Source organism: Carassius auratus, chromosome 10, assembly GCF_003368295.1.
Source record: "Carassius auratus strain Wakin chromosome 10, ASM336829v1, whole genome shotgun sequence".
In the NCBI taxonomy this organism is placed as follows: Eukaryota; Metazoa; Chordata; class Actinopteri; order Cypriniformes; family Cyprinidae; genus Carassius; species Carassius auratus.
The window spans coordinates 11,697,174-11,721,405 of record NC_039252.1 but is presented as its reverse complement, the minus strand read 5'-3'; the positions used below and the strand labels follow the sequence as shown (position 1 = coordinate 11,721,405).

Below are 24,232 nucleotides of genomic sequence, written 5' to 3'. Positions count from 1 at the left end.
ACCCCCTGAAAGGGTCTGTTTCTCAAGTCCAAAGGTCATGGCTTCGGTCACAGTGTAAGCTTTGAAAGGAATTTAAAAGTGAGGGATGTCTGTGGCTCACAGCAAAAATACAACAACAATCGATGGATGAAAACATATTTAGACACCATCCTGCCAAAGAGGAGCGGCCAGGGATGAGGGGCGGGGCCAGTGACAGAGATGGGCGGAGTTATCTGAAGGTTCCCTTATGGATTGTTCAAATCAATAGTTCAAATCTAGTTTTAATTTCCTAAACCATCATTATCCACCACCATCCAGTCACTTTTCCCACAGATAAAACCCAGCCATTACTAAACCACTAGATATAATTACTCTGGTTGGGTTGATGGAAGGCTTTATGCTGATAGCCTGGCAGGACAGTCTGAGCTATATTTATATAGTTATATATATATTTATGTGTTCATCTACATATATTTATATACTATATACAATTCAATACATACATCCATACATCACTTTGATTAGACTCAGGACCAACACAATTCTGGTGTATCGATGGTTGTTTTATGACGGTAAAGATGTTTTACCACGCGCAGTCTACACCATAAAACTTGCATTCATCTCTTAAGAATTCAATGTAATTGCTACGAATTTCAAAGAATTCGATGTAATTCTACAAGAATAATTTAACTCTCGTCAGAGTGAATTTAGGTGTGCATTAATGGGTCCTGAGCATTGGCGGAAAGAAACACAAGGGTGTAAACCTTCATTGTAATTACATGTCGAATGTCCCTCACGTGAAAACAAGAAACACTGAGAACTTCAGACGAACATACATCCATACACACATCACTTTACTAAGAAAAGACTGATTTAAAAACCCATACTCAATCTATTTCACCTTCCTTACTCGATTCCAAATCAATAATACTAGGAGCGATTGGAAGTGAGAATATATTTGTATTAAAGTCCTAATGACGCAACATTCGGAGAGGGAATGGATTATACACTTCTAAAGTCACTATCTCACATCATGTTGATTGGAAGGTTTTTTCAAAGGAGGTATTATTGCTAATATCTGGATAAATGTGTCTTTATCCTCAAGACATGTTATAAAAGGGGAAGTACGGTAATCGATCCTTTAATAAAATGGAGAGGAGGTGAGACGAAAATAATTGTACATTTATAAAATATGTGCATAACGTAAAATATCCTCCTTGAGCACCTCATCTGGTGGCGACAAAATAGTCAGGAAAAAAAAAGGTTTCTATATTAATAATAGACCTTTTATGAAAGATGTCAAGACTAAATGGTTTAGTGTCGCCTCTTCAAGTTCTTTCAAAGACAGTCAGTCAGTCAGTCGCTGACTAAAGAAAAGGGAGGGGCCTGATCTTGTAAACCAATCAAAAACAACCAAGGGAAGGGCGAGCTACAGCTACTGTACACCTGTCTTTTTTATTTAAAAAAAAAAAAAAATTATAATAATAATAATAACTTGACTAAAATAGCACACACAAGGAAACTGGAAGAAATGACAATGAAACCATTCATATTGACTGATTAACAAACAAGAATACTTTTAACTTGAGCTTATTTCAAACATGTGATACTGTTCGATCAGCTGATTATAATAAACTGGGTTTTGCATTTAAATATGAACTGTACTTGCAGTCCATAATCCATGTTACGAATAAATTAATGGCCAGGCTGACACGACTGTGATTGTACAGTAGCCTACTACACTATAAAGAGACACACTTACACCTTGGATCAGCTGGTAAATAGGTTAAAAAATGGCTAAAATGAAATTAAAACAAATCACTACAGATTGGAACAAAACAAGGAAAACTGGCTTGGTCCACACAAAAAAAAAAATAAGAAGAATAATTACTTAACCCTGTTTATACATCTGTCACAATAATTCAACTGCCAGTAGATATTCTGAATATACACACACACAAATATCATCTGCTTTACATTAAACTCATCTTAAAACACAATTCTGCCGAGCTCCACTTATTAAGTTAATGATCTGACATCATAAATGACGAACTGCTGATCGTCCCTGTAATTGTTTAAGTAGGTAGACTTCATAAACTGGGCATGATATTAGAACCGGAATAATAGCTTATTTAACTAGTCAGTGTGCTCCACTGTCAGACTGAAAGGAGGATATGAAGGTTGCTCAGGACAAACTGCACCAAAAGAGCTGGATGAAGGACTTTGATTATGATTAAAAAGACATGTTGCTTTGATTTGATTGGGGGGAGTGATGCTGCTGGTCTCCAGTAGTTCAGGTCTGATCTGAGAAGAGTCACAGGAAATGACATGACAGAGAGAGAGAACAAGAATATTCAATTACTTTAAAGGTTAAACGCAACAGTCATGATAACATGCTACTGATTGAATACTGTCCAGTGCATACTACTATTCATTGGTTTGGGGTCAGTAAGGTTATTATTATTATTATTGTAATCAGAAAGGCACTTTTCAAATCTTACTTTATTTTGCAAAGAGTCGTGGCGTACAGTTATCATCTTGAAAATACAATTTTATCACATTTTCTTTTTAAAATTATTTTTATTTTTGGCACTAAAATTTAAGTTTAGTATTCTGTGTATACTGTACTCCCAACATTGTTAATGTGAATATGCTATCCCAAACATAGCCCATATATTGCGTCCACATACTAGGAAATCTATCTTTTTTTGTTTCTTTTCTTTTTTTTTAATCATTTGCTGTTTTAGATAAATGACGTTAGGGGGCGCTAAAGATTGTGAATTACCTTTCTGAACCGCAGCATCCAGGAACACACAGCAGCTTCAGTCTTCAAGAGCCACCATGCCTTTCACTGGATCCTTCACTCTCATCTGAAAGACATGCATGCGTACAGAAAGTGAATAGCTCCTTGTGGAAGAACAATAGCCTACAAATGTGATTCAAGAAGGACTTATCCTGATTTTTCCTATCCTTTGGGACTACAGATCATTTGAGGGAGTCAAGGAGGAGACACTGATTTCTGGGATATTCCTGCAAAGCATGTGAAACTGGGGATCCCGCTAATACATGACGTCACTCATTCGCTGAACTGTGACCTGCTCCACTCTGTTGCCCCTTTTGTTCGCAGCGACTGGACCTCATTATAGGCTACATTCAATTATTCATCTGCCTTGATACACGTTATTGTCTTTGTGTAGTGGGACATTTTGTGGTGACACTCAAAACACCAGACAAACACAAACAACAACTCAATCTCGCAATAAATGAATTCTGCTGTTTGTGAATTCCTCAAGAAGGTATCCCGGAGCAGTTCGATTGTTTGTCTAACTGACTAAATGTATCATTATCATATAAAGGCTGGTTCAAACTGAACTACAGTTCTGAGGAATAACTGAAATGTACATTTGAGGGCATTTCATCTGACCTCATCCAGTTCCCTCCTGGTCTCTTCCTCCATTCTGCGGATGTCGTCCATGTTCAGCTCGATCCATTTATCAATCCAACAGAACAGCTGCCGGTGGAAATTAGTGAACAAGCGCTTCTCTTGCTGTTAAAGCGAGAAAGAGGTCCAAAATTCATTTTGGGAGGTGAATTTTGAACTGATTTTATTTACATAAAACTTGTCCAATTTTAATTGTCCAATTTTAAATATGTCGTCCAATGTCGTCCAATCGTCCAATTTAAATATGTCGTCCAAAAATAATACGTCCAATTTTAAATATGAATATAAATCTTTTACTTTCTCATTTGATCAATTTAATGTGTCCTTGTCAAATAAAAATATGAATTCATTTACATAGGTAAATCATAGATTTAATTTTTTGACTATAAAAAAGTTTGAAACAGACAAGACAAAAATTGCAACCTTTCCCAATAAAGCCTGTATGACTGGTGGCCAAAAAAAAAAGAAGTCTTTATATTGCGCAGATAAATCAAAGACAATCAGTCCAAGAACACGCACTAAACATGGTCAAAATGCTAAATAATTTAATATGATAGTAACTTAAAATAACAACAGTTTAATCAATCACACTGACCTTTTGAATAAAGTTTTCCACTTTGTTTTGCAGGCCCCACCACTTGAACTTGATAGTAACCAGTTTGTAGGCACACATGTGTGGGCAGTCGGTCCTTTTAGGTAGCTCTTTCTACACACAATTAAGCATTTGAATATAATTTTTCATTAATAAGCTTCCCACTCATACATCAAGCATGCACTTACTACATTTACACGAATTTCATACAAGCACAAAGCTATTAGAGGTGGTTAAAAATGTATCACCTTCCAATCCGGACCGAGCGGCCCTCTTCCAGTCTTTACAGACTTAAACTTAGTCGGGTCTTCATCTGGTTTATAGTCCTACAGAGAGACAGCACTGATCGGATTAGAAACTAACTGGAAAAGGAAGCTATTTTAGCTAAGTAAAGCTCACCTTTGGCTCCACCTGACTCCGGTCTGCGATGTCTATGTACACCACCTCCACCTTCTTCCAGGTGTCTGGGTCTAGACCGTGAACCTGTAAAGAAGAAGAACAGAACTATCATACTTGAGAACATCATTGTTAAGTTTGGCATCAAATCGTGGAGTTCAGGCACAAATAATCTACTACTTGACCTATACTCACATTTTCCTGCTGTCCCATGTCGGGTTTGTGCCACGTCTCGATCTTGATGAGGAAGTTCTCTTTCATATACTCATTCTAAAAACACAGATAATCAGTGAACAAATTGATAAACCATACCTGAAGGACAGAATCCACAGTGACATATCCTGTACAGGCATCTGCGCTCTCTGCTTTCAGTCCAGCTAAAGTTACTGTCTCCTCTTTCAGTCAAACAGTGAGTGATCGGTATGTATGTGCTTGTGATGTACATCGATATGTTTAACATGTTTGATCATTCATATGAATGAATATGACTTATTTGTGTTCTTGCAAAGATTGTATACTTACAGTAATTACTGAAGGGTGATGCAGGAAAGACAATGGGGGGGGGGGGAGAAAATAAGGTATGAATTAGATCATTTATGTTTAAGAATACACCAAATCTCATTTGAGACCATTTCTAACTTGATTTAATCTCATTTTAGCCCATATTTGTCTGGAAGTAAACCTACTGAAATAAAATCCATATTCAAACTCTACATCAGTTCTATGCGGACCATGAATCATTACTCATAAATTTTCATAATACAATGATAAGCTTTGTAGGTTTCATAGTCTCAGTCAAAAAGCTCAGTAAATCCGTTCACTTTGTGCAACTTAACTTCACATTAATGCTTTTTAACCTGATGCTATTAGCATGAAATAAAATGAAAATTAGAATGAATCTATTTCTCAAATGCATGTTATTTATTTTATTGTGAATGATTAGTCTATGCATGCTTTATTATTGTAATTATTTAAATATGACAGTGAAATTTTTAATCAGAATGTCATAACTGTCATGTCTTTAGGTGTTTATTAAACCCAGTTTCTCCTCAATCAACCCCACAAACTCCACAAAATCAGCAACCGATGGATTATTTTATTTTTCAATAATCTGTAACACTCATATGTAAACCACAATACAGAAAAAAAATATCTATCAGTGCTTCCATTTTATTACAACTTTGAGATCTATTATTTATTAATTTTACAAGGTAAGATAAAATGAGGTTGCTGACTTTTGTAATTTGCAAAAAAAAAAAAAAATCCATATTGGCTCCTGAAACAGATGTTTGGAGCTTTTCCTGTGAAGAAACTGTAGAAGGTAAAGCTCTTGGCTCTTAATTGAATACCAATGTAACAGTATCTAGACACCCTGACTTGAACAATAACTGAAAAACACATTTCTTTCTTCTAGCAGTTTTGCTAATTAATTAAATAATTGTAATTAGTTGCAATAATTGTATTTTGATTTATTACAGTATTTATATTATTAAATCATTCAACAAATTCAGTATAGCTCAATACTTGTCTTATCAGCATTTTACATTTATTCAGAAAAAAAAACTGTAGACTTCAGTTTGTTTTAAGCACTGCAGTGAGATTTAGAAATATCTTGATGGGCAGACTGTCATCTTTGCGGCTGTGAGAATTATATGAAGGGGATGTGTCAATATAATCTCAGTTTCCTGTGCTGTAACTCTACTCCTGCTCAGCTCAAACAGTGAATTATTCAGTGCCCGCAAATGCAGTGACAGAAAAGAGAAGAGGAGAAACCGATAGGAAGACATAATATGAAAGCAAGTAAAAGAATGAGTACATGAGAAGAAATTTAGCTGTTAAGTGTGTGTGTGTGTGTTTGTGTGTGTGTGTGTGTTACCTGTACGGCAGTATGGGTAGGCGTTCCAAGCTTTCTCATGAATGTTCAGTGCTGACGCTGGTGCAAGCATCCGTACAAATGACGGGACTTTACTGAAAAAGCAAGAATGCAAATGAGACGTAGACTAAAATAAACAGAATTTTTTTGTTTTTTTAATACTTTCTCCAAATTTTAGTTTGTTTGAGCAATTTAACTAGTTCAGCATAGCAACGGTGGCTCTGGTGCAGGTTTGGGGTGGGGCTATCTGCTTGTCTGACCAATAAAAGACAAGAGAGATATTTTGGAAATCTGTTTGAAAATTGATTTATTTTATTTTTTTAATCACACACTGTCACCTTAAAGGGTTAGTTCACCCAAAAATTAAAATTACCCCATGATCTACTCACCCTTAAAGGGATACACTCCACCCCAAAATGAACCTTTTGTCATTCAACACTTACCCCTATGTCGTTCCAACCCATAAAAAAGCTTTGTTTGTATTCAGAACACAATTTAAGATATTTTGGATTAAAACCGGGATGCTTGTGACTGTCCCATTGACTGTTTATTTGAACAAAAACAGGAATCTGTTTAGCAAGGCTGAAACAGAATACTCTTTTGTGTCACCGGCGCTGAACTTCATAATATTACGGTTGAATCACTGATGGCAGATTAACTATTCTGATTATGTATTTAATACTTTTCTGGACCATTACAGTGTAGTTTACTTGGCAGTCAATGGGGCAGACACAAGTCTCCCGGTTTTCATCCAAAATATCTTAAATTGTGTTCCGAAGATGAACAAAGCTTTTACGGGTTTGAAACGACATGGGGGTAAGTGATTAGTGACAAAGGTTTCATTTTGGGCTGAGTATCCCTTTAAGCCATCCTAGGTGTAGGCCATATGATCTCACACAGCTCTAACTTCCGCTGACGTCCTACGTCATCCGCTGGAACGGCATTCAATTATGAATGTGCGAATGACAGCAAGAATTAAAGATTACTGTTTATCAAATTTTAAATATGCCACAGGAGGCCTTTATTCACCCCCCGGATGCATGTGAGGCACTTTTTATTATGGATGGATGCAATTTATTGGACGTCTTTTGGACTATTTTGGACTACTAAAACAACACCCACCCACTGCCATAATAAAGCTTGAAAGAGCCAGGACTTTTTAAAATATAACTGCAATTGGATTCATCTGAAAAAAGTAAGTATTTTGAGTGCACTACCACTTTAAAGCATTGGGTAACCGAAAATTAAGCAAATAAAGAAAATACAGCACCAAAATGTCAGAACAGCATCATAAAAGTGCATACAGGTAGTCCATATCATTCATATTTTAAGTGTTCTAAAGCATTTTTATAGTTTTCAGTGAGGAACTTACAATACAGCATTTCTATGGTGCTTTTTGTCATTATTTGAGATCAACTCAATTGTATGAAGAAGGAAAAAACCCTGGACATTCTGCTAAAATTCTTTACTTGTAGAAGATACAATGTCATACTGGTTTGTAACAACTTGAGGATGTGTAAATGATGAACCTATTTTTTTTTTCTTTTTTTCTTTTTTACATGAATCTAGCACATTTTATTAATACACTTATGTGTCTGTGTGTTTGTGTAAGTGTCAGTACCTCTGCAGGTGGTAGATTTTGTGTGTGTACTGTCCCTTCTCTCCATCCTTCTCGTATGGTTCGTTCTTCAGGACCTCAACGCCCTCTCCTCCACCCGTCTCGTTCTTACTGGCCTCCGCTACTGAGTACAGCTGCCCGACCTGATACTATGAGACACACAGAAATACATTTCACAATCTCAAACTTCATTAGCGTGTTTGATCACTATTGTCTATTCTTTTGTGTCACTCTGTTTCTCTCCCTCCCTCTGTGTGTGTGTGTGTGTTTCACTCCTCTTCTGTTGATCCATGCTGAATAAACAATGGCTACTTTCATATCTTAATCACATATAATCCTGTAGAGAATATAGTTAGAACATAAACACACACAAACACACATCATACACAGTAAACACTGCAAAAAGACTCTGCAAATGCATGACACATGCACTGACACATGCACAAGGACTTTTTAGTGCATCACATTCATAATAGGAGGATGTGAGATTGCAGTCTGCATTGAATGTTGCATTCCAAAAAAATAAGGAAAGGAAAGAGAAGTCTTACTTGGGGAACTGTTTAATCTGATTCCTGAATGATTTAATGATTTTAATGAAATTGTTCTTTTTTTATTGAATCCATATAGTGTGGTACAATGCAGTCCTGAACTAATGACCCCTTTGATCTATTTTTAAAAGAATAGTTCAAAGATTTCAGTGAGAGGTTTGAATCTATCAAATCCTACACTGAACTGTTGGTAAATGAATCAACAATCTCACTCACTTTCTGACTGGCAAATTATCAAATTTATTGAAATAGAACAAGTTTTGGGTTGTATCATTAGTCTAATCTACTAATAATGACAATAATTTTCCATTTAAAAGGAGGATCTGCAAACTAAAGATGCAAAAGTTGACATTTAGATTTTGCTAAAGCAATTTAGATTATAACCCTACAATAATCAAGCATATATATATATATAAACATTCACAATGAACATATCTGAATGCATGAGTATATAAAGAGAAAACCTGTAAATAAATAGTCTTATGTTGTACCAAAAAGCGTGTTTTCATATAATTTTTTAGAAGAACATAGATCTTCATAGAAGTTGGAACCATCAATGCCAGTAAATAAAAAATTGAGTGCGCAGATTGAGTGTGTTAGACTAAGAGATTTAGTGTCCTGACATGCTTCCACTGTCAGCAGCCTCTACTCACGAGTCTAAGCTGAGCCAGCAGCAAAAACTCGAGCTAAAACACCTCCAGAATCTTACCTAGAAACAGCCAGACTGTTTAAATGTAGGCATTCATCCCTAAACACACCATCCATCACAAATAAGCATTTTGTCTGTGTGTATGTGTGTGTGTGTGTGAGAGAGAGAGAGACAGAGAGAGACCAAACAGAGGGGAAAAAATGACGACACAAAGCAGACTGCCTTTTTATACCAGTTGGCACCAGAGAATGACAGATAGAGGAGAAAAGGGGAGAAAAAGAAAAAGGGAGGAGAGTGCAGTGACACACTCCATTCCATAGATAGATATATACATGCATTCATACAGACATAGATGGATACATAAATACATAGATATATAGATGATCGATGGATGATTTTGATGCTTCCTGTGTAGTGTGTGGGACTATGTATGTGGTTCTGTATCTACATGCAGTGTCATCATTCCTCTGCCAATCAAAAACCAGTAGCAGAATGCGTCACTTTGCAGCACTCTACGAAAATCCAACCTATATCACACATTTTCATCCCACTCTCTCTGCAGACCACACACACAGCGTCTAATAGGGTTTCGTCTGCAGTGGATGTGCAGTTTTTTGTATCAGCATGCCATATGTCTATTTTTAAAGAGACAATGCACAAAACTGTAATCTTTTTGAATGAGCAGCATGTGATGTGTGTGGTACGGTTAAACTCTGATTATAGTTCACTGATGGTGATGGACAGGCTAAAAGATTTGAGCTCAGACTAATCGACAGGCTAACAGAAGATGTCAGTCCAGTCCAGAATGACAGACAGCTTATGATGTTTGTGTGTGTGTGTGTGTGTGTGTGTGTGATTTTAAACACGAAAAGGAAGAAGGGTATAAATAAGCGAGCGTCATAAGGGGGCATAAACTGCCCAACTGCCCTTAAGCAAGTAATCTTTCTTAATCCATCATTCCCTGCTGAATGAATGGACTCCAGAAATAGCATTTTGCCCTCTTGCTTGAAACAACATCCGCCAAATAAAATGTGTCTTTAAGGCTCCTGAAAGCTGATGAAGGATCAGGGATTTAATTCATGTGTGCTTATCTGACAAGAGCTCCTCTATGCTTTCAGTGCTAAAAAATAAATAAAATAAAAATTAAATATCCATTTATCATTTTTTTATTTGTATCTGCAAGCATTAAGATGAATGACCAATTCTGGGAATTGTATGAAAATGGGAGGCACAGAGAGCAAAATTTCCAATGAGAGGAATTAACCTCATATCCTGGTTCCTGATGTTGATTAAAGGTTAAATAAAATATTTTTAAGTACCTTCATAGGGTTAATACAAATAAAATAAGATAAGTGATTGTCTTTATGTGCGAGTTTGAATCATTAATTTAAACAATTGATTCGAAACTTTAATTCATTTAGCAATGAAAAAGTGAGTGAGTCACTGAATCATTCACTCAACCGATTCATTTTAAAATTAATTCGGGAACGAAATACACTACTGTGTCTTGCTCTGAGGTGCGCAATACTTCTACTTAGACTTTGTTTGGGACTGTTAAACTTGCGTATACAAGTAACTGACAATGTTTTGCTTTTAGGCACAATAGTAAAGGTTTATAATAATTTATCATACTCATAAAGGTTTACTGTACTGTTATTCTAATTGTTTATATATATATATATATATATATATATATAGCGGCTAAGTCTTAAAAGAAAACTTAAACTTTGACAGCATATAGCTTTCTTCCATATTGGAATGAAGGTTGATATTAGCTTCTTTTTTGGGGGAAGTCGTGGCCTAATGGTTAGAGGGTTTTACTCCCAATCGAAGGGTTGTGGGTTCTAGTCTCGGGCCGGATGGAATTGTGGGTGGGGATAGTGCATGAACAGCTCTCTCTCCACCCTCAATACCATGACTTAGGTGCCCTTGAGCAAGGCATCGAACTCCCAACTGCTCCCCGGGCGCCGCAGCATAAATGGCTGCCCACTGCTCCGGGTGTGTGCTCACAGTGTGTGTGTGTATTCACTGCTCTGTGTGTGTGCATTTCGGATGGGTTAAATGCAGAGCACAAATTCTGAGTATGGGTCACCATACTTGGCTGAATGTCACTTCACTTTCACTTTATTGAACTGTTGCAATTATAATCAATATAATTATAGTGTTCCTGAAATTACAATACTCTTGCTCATGTGATATAGGCTTATAAGAATACTTAATAGTTTATACAGCATTTAAAACTATTGCAGTGAAACTATACTTTTCAAGATCTATGTACATATTCATCTGGGCCTCAATGAAATATAGATCAACCTTTATAAATGAAATGGCTTCCCTTAAATGTCCATTTTCCAGTAATGGCACTGAAGCAGCCAATCATATTTTATCTGCAATCTCTTCATGCTAATGACAGCGTTTCAACAATAAGGATCATTACTCTGAAAATACACTAATCAATGAAAATGATGATGAAAGAGTGAAACTAGATATGCTCACCCAGCCTTGGTTCATTCAACCCAATTTAAATCGAATCTGCTCAACATCCATTTAATTGTGCAGTCTTAATGAATGCAATGCTATGCAAAAGCTCCTTTTTAACCTTTTAAACTCCCACTTGGTGCTAGGAGGAGACTCTGACCTGACAGGACATTAAAATGTATCGTCCTAGACATAGTTTATGTGACAGAACTGATTAGACTATTATCCAAATGGATCTTGGCTCAAAGTACTTTTTTGCTGAATAAGCTGAGGTATGTAAAAATGAGTGCAGATGAAAAGAGAGGCCTCACAAGGTGGAAGCAGCCCTTTAATTTGCATAATCCGGCCCAGATAAGGGTTTGCCCCCAGGGCAGATCCCACATGCTCATGTCGGTCCAAAGTTACTAGGAAATTACTAGGATATGATTTATATAGACATGAGAAGCTGGAGTCAGGTAGTCTAAAGGCAACTGAGGTGATGTATGTGATCAGATATTTAATTATGTGAGTAGATCTTAAAAGGAATAGTTTATTAATAGCTAGAATAGCTGAAATTTGCTGAAAATTGCTGAAAATTCACCCACAGGCCATCACTTGCTCACCAGTGGATGATGAATGGGTGCCAACAGAGCTGATGAAAACGTCACAATAATGCAAAAGTAATCCACATGATACAAGTCCATCAATAATGTCTGGTGAAGTAAAAAGCAGCAAGTTTGTAAGAAACAAATCCATCAAAGCATTTTAACTTTAAACTGATGCTTCTGTCCATAATTCATCGTAACGTTTCCTCCAGTGAAAAAGTCTGTCTCTTGTCCTCTTACATCAATATTCACAGACATATTTGTTTAAAACTGTTTTGTACTGTTTTCACTAGTAAACAATGCTTGATGTTTGCATATTTCTCACCTGATTCAGATTAATTACTCTCCTCATGCTGATCATATCCAATAGCTTACATTAAGACACCATCCATTAAAGTAGTGGCCATTTTGAATATAGTTTTCCATTGTTGTTATGCTTTACGCTGCTAATCCTTCAAAATTTGCCCCCTTTTAAATTGGCTCAGATGATCTTCGGGCCGAGCTGCACATAAATGACTTAACAGATTTTTTATATTCATCTTTGTTCAAAATGAATGGTGTTACAAACTTAACAGTATTGACCCAAAATTGGTTCAGAGGCTGTATCTCGGTCAAACTTTGATCAATTGAAATTAAACTTGGTACACTTTATCAACAACATGATCTGAGGATCCATGCCCAAGTTGGGAACAGTACCACCTATGGAAATTGCAAAATTTCTCCAAATCTGTTTAATTTGGGGGTGATTTATTCCTTTTAAAATTGCAGTAAGTAATATTTGCAAAACTTGACAAAACAGCAAATTCCAGCCGTCAGTCATTGTTCAGGCAAAAAGCACACTTGGCGAATAAAGCATATTCTGATTCTGATTTGTGGTTAGAAAATGTGGTTATTTCTTAAAATAAACTGATAATCATGGCAGTCACTTCCCCATTTTGCCACCTCAGAAGCATAAATGTGAAAGTCTAAATTTTGTTTCTTTACAGATCCCAAAAGTGCTTGAGCCTAGACGATGAGAAGAGCTGAGAGAAAGAGAAGCAGAAGGACGTGGTATCAGGTAACTCGTTAGATATTCACGACCAGCTCACTGAATAGAATGACACGCTAGAGGATCATGGGAAATGAGGAGACTGGGAGATACAGGGAATGCTCAGTCTGAATGGGGCCAGAGGAAAGAATGAGAGACCGAGAGGAAGGAAAGATGTGAGAACTGCTGACAAGGCCAAAAGCACAGCTATTAATATTGGCACATACTGAAAGAAATGATGCATTAGTGTTTCAGCACGGGCTGTATGGGATCAAACAGCATGAGAGGAGAAAGATTCATCCTCTTGCTGAGATAACTGAGTCATAAGAGACTAAATGACAGAGCGGTGTGCAGATCTGTGGCTTAGTGCACATGGAAAGCATCACGAAAATGCATCGTGACTTCTCTGCTGTCAAAAGCAGCTAAGACTGAGTCATTTGAAGTCAACACATGCAAATCAGCGATTGACACCGCACACACACACACACAGACCAAAACAATGTTTGCGTCCAGTGTCATTACAAGTATTCACTGTGTGCGGTACACAAGCCCACACACACACACACACACACACACTCAATTTACACTTACCTCCTCCACAGAAATCGGTAGGATCACTCGACTGCAAGAGAACAAGAAAAACTAATTATTTCAAATCTACCAATAATAAGCATGTTTGCTATATTATTATAGCTATTACCATCATGTTTCTAAAACTCCACAAATGGATAGGATTTTTATTCACCCACTATTTTGATAATTTCATAAAATATAACCACAAAATGCAACTGCCATGGAATATATATATATATATATATATATATATATATATATATATATATATATTAGCGTATTAGAGGTACGCTTAACGTGCCCTTGCAAAACCTTAATGACACTAAACTTTTGAACAGTATACATATATTTTAATATAAAATATGTACTATATATAAAATAAATATATATCATCTAGACCTGCTTGGCTTTGTCTCTTCAACACGTTATATTTAGTGGCGTAAAGTATCAGAATACAGTCTCAATCTGTTTATATTAACAAACCTATAAAAGCTATTCCTTGTCAAGCACATCTAGATGGAAGTTGGCAGTGTACCAAACTCTGTGCAGCTCGCATATATGATCAATACTTCTCAGGGGTAAGACAACACTACTACTGCGCTCCATTCCAGCACAGCTCTCTCATTATCTGCCTTATGACATGGACACACACACACACACACACACCTCAGGATTGACTACATCTGACTTATGATGGCTTCTCTGATATGAAGCATGGGCTTGTCAGGAAGTCAAGGACCAGGTCCACCTTTAATGTCTGACAAGATCGTTGACAAAGAAGTCCATGCTTTAATGAAAATTTCTGATATTTTAAACAAGTCAAGAATACTGATTATTAACAAGATTTTGCAGTATATAGTCATTTTACACTTGAGGGAATTTCTGTCATCACCATATATCAGATGCTTCATAAACTCAGTGGGAAGTTTCACCATTTATCAAACGGCATGGTCGCACAGGTGTGTTTTACTGTTTGCTGTTAGCATCTGCTAATAGCAGGAGTCACCTTGCCCTCCTTAGTGCTGTCTGTGTCCTGAACAGGGACTATCGGTCACCGTGCTGGATTTGGTGTCTCATGTGCTCTGCCTCCATGACACCCAGGCTACTTTCTGCATTATAAATGCCTTTGCCCGCATGGCTGCATTTTGATGTATAAGAAAGGATTTACTTATTGTTTCGGTAACGAGACAATCAAGTCTACAAATAGATTGTGAAATTCAATATTCAGCTGTAGGTAAGCATTGCTATTTGACTAAATATGTGGGGGGGGGGTGGGAGAACCCTGCATCCGCCTTGAGATTAAGACATCATAATGTGAAAGTTTACATATGATTTTACATTTTTTTGTGATTAATTTTTTATATGAAAGTTTAATATATATATATATTATGTTAGCCTTGTCTTAACGCCAGACTTTTAATTCTGAAATTAAATAATCATAAACCATTTCAATATTTATTCTGTGAAAAATATTTGTACACAAATTAATATTTTCCCAGTTATGTCAGAATTTGTAACACAGCCAAAAAAAAAAAAAACTTTTTTTTTTTACAAGTTAGTGTATTGTTTACCAATGTGACAACAGTGTCATAAAAATTACAAATTTTATGTAACATGATGTGTGAAGAAAATTAAGAAAATTTCAGGTAAATATAAAGATAATTTTATAAATGGAATGTTCAATCACACTATCATTTTGTTGAATGGCACCAAAAGTGTAAAGATATTGTTTAATTGTCTGTATTTAGGGTTTATAAAATATAGCTATCAAATTAGTTGGCCATTTTCATTTTAAGGAAAAAAAGACAAAATAACAGAATTGGTGTAATGATGACAGACTCGACATGGGATCCATTTGCAAGCTTTTATTAGAACACTCGTAGTCGTACAGGCGAAGGGTCAGGATCAGCAAACACAGTATAGTAGAGATATCAGAATCGTAGTCAATACCAAGCAGTGGGTCGGGGTAACCAGCAAGTATCACAGTCCGTATTACAATCTGGGTTCAAAGGTAGGCAGCAAAGGTTCTAGGATCGATAATCATCAAGGGTTGGCAACTGGGATAGCAAGACAGGGTATAACGCTCAGAAATGTTAGCCGTGGCAGAAACAAGACTTCGCAATGAGGTGACGCCAAGGTCTGGCTTATATGGCAGTCTCTGATATGGAACACCTGGCCGGTGATCAGTCCAAGGTACGGGGCTGTTGGGTAATGTAGTGCGTATCAGTGTAAGTGAGTGTTTGGATGCCTGTAGGTGTCAGTATTCGGGCGATGGTGCCCTCTGCTGGCCTCTGGAGGGACTCACGGGGTTCGTACTCGTGACAGAGCCCCCTCCCTGCGAACGCCTCCTGGCGTGAGGTGGAGGGCGACGTCGGGGTCTTCCTCGAGGTCGAGGGGCCGGTTTCTCTGGATGTTCTCTATGGAAATCCGTGGTTAAGTTGGGGTCAAGAATGTCCTCGGCATTGACCCAGGAATGTTCCTCTGGACCGTACCCCTCCCAGTCAACCAAGTATTGGAGAACTCGTCCCCGACGTCTTGAATCAAGCAGCTCTCGCACCTGATAGGTCTCCTCGCTCTCCACCTGAACCGGTTGGGGACTCTGCTCACGGGACCTCCCCTCACCCTCCTCCTCAGGGGCAGCAGCGGGCTTGAGCAGTGACATGTGGAAAGTGGGAGAAATACGATATGTGTCAGGCAAAGCAAGGCGGAATGACACAGGAGTGATTTGTTGTGTGATTTTGAATGGACCCACGTACCTAGGACTTAGCTTTCGGCATGGCAATCTCATCCGAAGGTCTCTGGTGGACAGCCAGACCCATTGACCCGGTTGGTAGGTGTGTCCAGGGCGTCGACGACGGTCGGCCTGTTCCTTCAGGCGCCGTACAGCTTGTTGAAGATGTACATGGGCCTGATTCCATGTGTCCTCGCTTCGTTGAAGCCAATCAGTAACAGCGGGAACATTGGTGGGTTCACCTGACCAGGGGAACATGGGTGGTTGGTACCCTAGAACGCATTTGAAGGGGGTGATTCCAGTGGAAGGCTTGATCAGGGAATTCTGAGCATATTCGGCCCATAGGAGAAAACGAGACCAGTCCTCTTGATGGGAGCTGCAGTAGGAGCGAAGGAACCGAGTGAGCTCCTGGTTGAGGCGTTCCACTTGACCATTGGCTTCGGGGTGATAGCCAGACGTGAGACTTACGTTGACCCCTAGGGCTTGAAAGAAATCCTTCCATAAACGAGAGGTGAACTGAGGGCCTCTATCCGAAACGATGTCGTCAGGTATGCCGTAAAACCTGAACACCCAATTACACAGGAGTTCGGCGGTCTGAAGAGCAGTAGGGAGTTTGGGTAGAGGTATGAGGCGACAAGCCTTGGAGAATCGATCGATGATCGTGAGTATGACCGTGTTACCCTGGGATAGGGGTAAGTCTGTGATGAAGTCTATGGCAAGGTGTGACCAGGGTCGTTGAGGGATAGGAAGAGGTTGAAGGAGCCCAGCTGGCAGTTGACGAGGGGTTTTGTGCATGTTACACGTCTGACAGTTCTGAATGAATTTAATGGTGTCGGGGTTAATGGTCTCCCACCAGAAGCGGTTCTTGAGGAGATGGAGTGTGGCTGTGATGCCGGGGTGACCGGAGGCAGGAAGACAGTGAATATGACTCAGGACCTGATCACGGTGAGGGGCAGGTACGTAGGTTTTATCCGGTGGACAGGCGGCTGGTGGTGCTTCTTGTGAATTGTGTTGTTCAATAAGAGTCATGATATCCCACTGGATGGGAGCAACCACCACATGGAAGGGCAATATGCGTTCGGGGACAGAGATGGAAGGGTCGTCATCATGGATACGTGACAAAGCATCGGCTTTAGTATTCTTGGAACCTGGGCGATAAGTGACATTGAACTGGAACCGGGAGAAGAACAAGGACCATCTGGCTTGGCGTGGGTTGAGTCTCTTGGCGGAGCGTAGGTATTCCAGATTTTTATGATCAGTAAAGACGGTGAAAGGATGAATAGCCCCTTCGAGCCAATGTCTCCACTCTTCAAACGCTGCCTTCATGGCTAACAGTTCTCTATCACCCACATCATAATTCCTCTCCGCTGGGTTGAGCTTGCGTGAGTAGAAAGCACAGGGATGAAGTCTCTCCTGAGGGCCTGGTCGTTGTGAGAGAACGGCCCCAATGCCAGTATTGGAAGCGTCAACTTCGACTAAGAAGGGAAGAGAGGGGTCAGGGTGATGCAGGATAGGAGCGGTGACAAAGCGTTCCTTTAATTCCTTAAAGGCTTGACGGGAGGCTTCGGCCCAGGTGAGACGATGGATACCTCTTTTGATCATGGAAGTGAGAGGACTGACGACTGTACTGAAATTTCTGATAAAGCGTCTGTAGAAGTTGGCGAATCCCAGGAACCGTTGTAGCTCCTTGAGAGTCTGAGGCTCTGGCCACCTGAGTACAGCAGAGACCTTACTGTCGTCCATAGCAACTCCCCCCGGACTGATGACATAACCCAGGAAGGTAGTGGATGTGGTGTGAAACTCACATTTCTCGGCTTTGGCGTACAGTTGATGTTCGATGAGGCGCTGTAGCACAGTTCTGACGTGTTGAATATGATCCTGTAGGGTGTTGGAGTAGATGAGAATATCGTCAATGTAGACCACAACAAACTTGTTCAGCATGTCCCTGAAGACATCATTAATGAACGCCTGGAAGATGGACGGACTATTGACCAGTCCAAACGGCATAACCCGGTATTCATAGTGACCGTTGGTTGTAGAAAAGGCCGTCTTCCACTCGTCACCCTCTCTGATGCGAATCAGGTTGTAGGCACAGCGTAAGTCAAGCTTGGTGTAGTATTGAGCTGTGCGAAGTTGTTCTAATGCAGCTGGAACCAGAGGAAGGGGATAACGGTACTTCACCGTGATCTCGTTGAGACCACGGTAATCAATGCAGGGTCTTAAACTGCCGTCCTTCTTTTTGACGAAGAAGAAACCAGCGGATGCAGGGGAAGTGGAAGGACGTATGAAGCCTTTCTCCAACTCCTCCTTGATGTATTTAGTCATGGCTTCGGTTTCTGGGAGTGACAGTGGGAACACACGACCCTTGGGTGGATTGTGACCTGGTAGAAGATCAACAGCACAGTCATGGGGTCGATGAGGTGGTAAGGTGTTTGCTTGGGTTTTGCTGAAAGCTGCCTTGAGGTCGTGATATTCCGCTGGTAGGTTGGGAACCTCGAATGACTCCTTGTTAATCGCCAACGAGCGCACTGGAAGAGGAGAAACGGTAGACAGGCATTTTGTTTGGCATTTAGTACTCCACTTTAATATCTGACCTTCCCTCCATGATACTAGCGGATCGTGCAGTCTCAGCCATGGTAGTCCCAGAATTATGGGTGTATTAGACGTGGGCAGAACGTAGAACTGAATGACCTCCTGGTGCAGTAAACCGGCTGTGACGGATAGACTTTGTGTAAGGTGAGTGATGATACCAGTTCCCAGTGGACGACCATCTATGGTAGCTACAGACAGAGAGTTAGCACAGGGTATTAATGATACGTTGTTTGTTCTTGCAAACTCAGCTGACATGAAATTCCCAGCCGCTCCAGAGTCCAGTAAAGCGAATGTGGTCACTTGAACGTTGTTAATGGTCAGCTTCAGGGGTACAAATACACTGTTTACTGGATGGAGAGAGTGTAAGGATTCACTCACCAATTTGGATGAGACAGATGAAGGACGTGAAGGACAGTTGACTCGTTGATGACCAGGGGATCCGCAATACAGACATAGACGATTTGCCAAGCGGCGATTCTTCTCCTCAGATGAGAGATGATAGGTATTAACTTGCATGGGTTCAGAGTCCTCGACAGACTGAGCTGCTTTAATGACAGTACTGACATGAGAGCGAGGTTTACGTGAACGCTGCAGATTGTCAATTGCTATCGTCAACTCGAAGAAATCGTTCAAACTTCTCCCCTCATCTCGACATGCTAGTTCAGTTTGTAACTCATGACTTAAACCCTTTCGAAACAGAACTTTTAAGGTGTCACTCACCCAGGTCGTTTGTGCTGCCAATGTGCGGAAGTTCATAGCATACTCAGCAGCTGAAGATCTCCCCTGAGAGAGCTCTAGCAAGCGTTCGCCAGCACTCTTTCCCTCCTTGGGATGATCGAAAACCTCACGGAAGCGTGTGAGGAAATCATTGAAGGAGGAGAAGGATGATCCATCCGTGCGCCATACAGCGGTAATCCAGTCAAGAGCCCTTCCGGTTAACAACGAGCAAACAAAGGCAACCTTACTGTTGTTAGTGGAATAGAGCATGGGTTGTTGTTCCACAAACAGCGAACATTGTAGTAAGAAGCCTTTACATTTGTTAGGGTCACCGTCGAATCTCTCAGGAAAAGCCAGTCGTGGGTTAATCTGAGAGGGCGTGGGAACCGCATGTGCAATGGCGGCCGCTTGTGGCGCGGGTGTCGTGACAACAGGACTATGGAGATTCTGAATAGCCTTCACCAATTCCTCCGTGACGGCGGTAAGATGATTTAACTGTTGCTGATTAGCAGCGATCTGACTTGCCTGAGCTGCCAGGTTGGTGCAGAGATGTTCATGGGCTGCTGGATCTTGTCCTGGCGAAGTCTTCTGTAATGATGACAGACTCGACATGGGATCCATTTGCAAGCTTTTATTAGAACACTCGTAGTCGTACAGGCGAAGGGTCAGGATCAGCAAACACAGTATAGTAGAGATATCAGAATCGTAGTCAATACCAAGCAGTGGGTCGGGGTAACCAGCAAGTATCACAGTCCGTATTACAATCTGGGTTCAAAGGTAGGCAGCAAAGGTTCTAGGATCGATAATCATCAAGGGTTGGCAACTGGGATAGCAAGACAGGGTATAACGCTCAGAAATGTTAGCCGTGGCAGAAACAAGACTTCGCAATGAGGTGACGCCAAGGTCTGGCTTATATGGCAGTCTCTGATATGGAACACCTGGCCGGTGATCAGTCCAAGGTACGGGGCTGTTGGGTAATGTAGTGCGTATCAGTGTAAGTGAGTGTTTGGATGCCTGTAGGTGTCAGTATTCGGGCGATGGTGCCCTCTGCTGGCCTCTGGAGGGACTCACGGGGTTCGTACTCGTGACAATTGGGTAACACTTTAGAATAAGGTTCCATTAGTTAATGTTAGTTAACTACTTTCGTTAACATGAACTAAGCAAGAACAATCCTTCTACAGCATTTATAAGTCTTAGTTCATGTTAATTTCAACATTTACTAATGCATTATTTAAATCAAAAGTTGTGCTTGTTAACATTAGTTAATGCACTGTGAATTACCATGAACTAACAATGAATAACTGTATTTTCATTAACTAATATTAACGAAGATGAATAAATACAGTAATAAATGTATTATTCATTGTTTGTTCATGTTAATTAATACATTAACTAACATTAACTAATGGAACCTTATTCTAAAGTGTTACCCAGAATTGTTATTGTAAGTGAGACAAATGAAATAAACTAGCAAGATATATATATATATATATATATATATATATATATATATATATATATATATATATATATATATATATATTCCACAGGCCAGAAGTGTGTTTAAGAAACACCCATATATATTGTAAAATTAAAATGACAGTGGGCCAAGTGTGACTAAAATGGTCTTTATGGCAATTAAGATATCCAAGAGACCCATCAGACGTTGTGTCTGGATCCTGGATGTAAACTAGATCACAGGGAAGTGTCCCCAGAGCAGTGAAAAAGAGACACAGAACAAGAGGTCACTGCTTAAGCTCACAAAAAAGTAGACCACTGATGACTAATAAAAGCACAAAAATGTAGACAGCTTAATGCATAATATCCATGGATTTTCTATTACAAATATCAAGATTTAAGTATATAAATCTAATTCCACTACCATTTTTAAACACCCTTTTACATTCACACATTTAAATAACATGTAATAATTACATAAACATGACACCTGGAGTTTAATCTTATGGATAGGGACTTATGGATGATACTGAACCTTTTTGCCATGTAAATAGCCATGATGCTAACATGGCGTAAAAAACTTAATAAACAAACAAACAATCTTAACATAGTGCATTGGTGAAAGCACAAAGTACCATGGACAGCAAACTCTGAGGGACCTGAGGTGTACAAGCATCCACTTTTAGAGCCAAGACAACCTGATCCTCTTAAAATCGTGCCATTCGTTTTTCTTAGTAGGCTAGTTTACAGATATGAAGATAATGTTTTTATTTAAAGTCATAAACTACATATGCTGCATAACGGACACCTCGTTCTCTGCGGAACCCCCTCTCCGTTCCTTAAAATCTCCATGACCTGGCTGAAAGTGGCGTCAGAGAGATACGTATGACACGAAAGCGGCGCTTTGAAGAGATTCAGCTCGTGGCTGAGTCATTCAGAAGACGTGCGCGCGCATTCCTGCACGAAAGAACACCTCGACAGCGGGAGAAAGAGGTATTCTGAAGGACAAATGTGGACTTTGAGGAAAACATGATGGTGTCCCAGACTAACCAGATAAGAAGTGCCCTAAGTTTACACAGTAACCAAAGTAGTTTAACGTTACTCAGAGTGCGCTTAATGTAACGCACGCGAACAGAAATCGACATTAGCTGTCTTTATCGTGTGCTAATCAACAAAGCAACTTTCACAAAGGCTACTATCATATGTTTTACTTTATTAGAGTGCTTCTACAACTTACCGCTAGTGTTTGTTGAAACCGTTTTTGCCATAGCTTGACGACAGGGGCGCCAAAAGACGATTTGTGTTGCTGGATAAGGCTCAATGTAAATTACTAACAGAAATTATTTTAAAAGTAATTTAAAAATATGTACACTACTAAAAAAAAACATCTTAATCCAACAAACATAACAGGCCTGTATTTTTTTAATTCTTTTTCATTAAGAACGTCAGAAAAGATTCTGAATGAGGCTGTTATATATCTATATCAGCACTGTTTGGAGATGAATAGAAAGCCTCATATGGTTTCAGTGACCTTTCTGACGGTGCCTTGTGTGTTTGTGGGCAAAGAAAGGTTATTAATATTTCAAAGGTGACTGGCGGGGGAGGTTTGGAGTATATTATCAAGTCAGTTAGTCGCGTGGTTCAATGAAACGTGCGCAAGGTGAACGGATCCAGTCGTTCTGAAAAGCGCGGATGGTTTTAACGAAAATGTGTAGGCCTATAAAGCAATATCGTGGCCACTTGGTGATGAATGAACGGGATGTTTCTGAAAGTATTAGTATAAATACACAGGCGCCATTTAATATCGGAACGCGGTGTGCTCAGTTCGGTCCGTTTCACCTTCACGAGCGTATCAATAACACAATGTAGAGACAATTAAACTCGGTGAATGAGATATCTGTGCCAAACATCCACCCAAAAGCGTTTAACCTAATGAAAAATATCAATATTCAGAGGTAACGTTATAATTGCACCCCAGGCACGTTTTAAAACATACACGAAGTGTAAAACGGTATATAGATTAATATGCACCAAAGCCGTTTGTCTATTAAATAACTGAAAAATAATTACGATCACGGGCTTTAAATGTGAACTGTCAGAAAGTCAAGTTTACAATGTCCCCATGGCCTCTGGTACCTGAGCTGCATGGACAGACAGAGGATGCTCCCGACACAATTAGATCTATATAAAAAAAAAAATAACGCTGCACTTACAATTCTTTAATCAGCATTTTCTCCGGTGCTTTTATGCCTCCCAAAGATAACGTGCTTTTGCACCTGGGTGAAGCCAAATAGGTGTCGAGTCCTGCGTTAGTCCCGGTGTCTCGGTCAACCCCACCTCACCCGCTTCTATGTCATTCTAGGGACCGTTTTTCTATTTCCCACAGATTCACTTCCTGATCGGGGCCGAGGGGGGCGTTAACGACAAGCCCTGATGCTGTGACATAGTACTGGTGACGTCATGAATGATGTTGATCGTGGTCAGATTTAATGCTTTATTTAAAAAAAATACCCGGGGACGACCGTCGCTGGTTGGTCTGAGGTGGTCGCTGGTGTGATGTGGTCCCGTAGCTCTCTGTATCATAGCTCACGTAATCTGTCACAAATTATGTAACGATAAACTGGTGCAGTCTATTTATAGCACATCTGGAGACAGATCCCAGCATCCGATTATTTTCCTGTAGTTACAGTAGCTATGATCTGCCCTCCATCAAAGCGTTTCTCAAAGCACAATAGGCCTAACTGTTTTTTTTTTTAATATTTCAAAACCAGATGTATTTGTGCAGTAGGCTAGACTAATCTGATTATGTATATAGGATTTTTCATATGATTTCTAACTAATAATTAAGAATCCGCTTATAATAGCATACGTGTTTTTTTATGTTTTCATACATAAAGACTCATTAATGCAATGTGAGAACAATAAATGTGATATTACATCGAAAATATCTAAATTAAATAATTAATTTGTTATTA

At 39.4% G+C, this 24,232-nt stretch overlaps 1 protein-coding gene across 1 annotated transcript; it reads right to left on the bottom strand.

Moving 5' to 3' along the window:
* Positions 1 to 1,447: 1,447 nt before the first annotated feature.
* LOC113109875 (phosphatidylinositol transfer protein alpha isoform) lies at positions 1,448 to 23,682 on the bottom strand. The gene is made up of 12 exons (XM_026273684.1): positions 23,471 to 23,682; positions 13,778 to 13,808; positions 7,904 to 8,049; positions 6,286 to 6,377; positions 4,932 to 4,939; positions 4,605 to 4,679; positions 4,413 to 4,496; positions 4,262 to 4,339; positions 4,017 to 4,127; positions 3,404 to 3,526; positions 2,765 to 2,849; positions 1,448 to 2,283 (listed from the first exon to the last, which is right to left on the bottom strand). Exons 1-11 carry the CDS (start codon positions 23,485 to 23,487, stop codon positions 2,802 to 2,804), a joined length of 813 nt encoding a protein of 270 aa, XP_026129469.1. The 5' UTR covers positions 23,488 to 23,682; the 3' UTR covers positions 1,448 to 2,283; positions 2,765 to 2,801.
* Between the last annotated feature and the right edge of the window lie 550 nt (positions 23,683 to 24,232).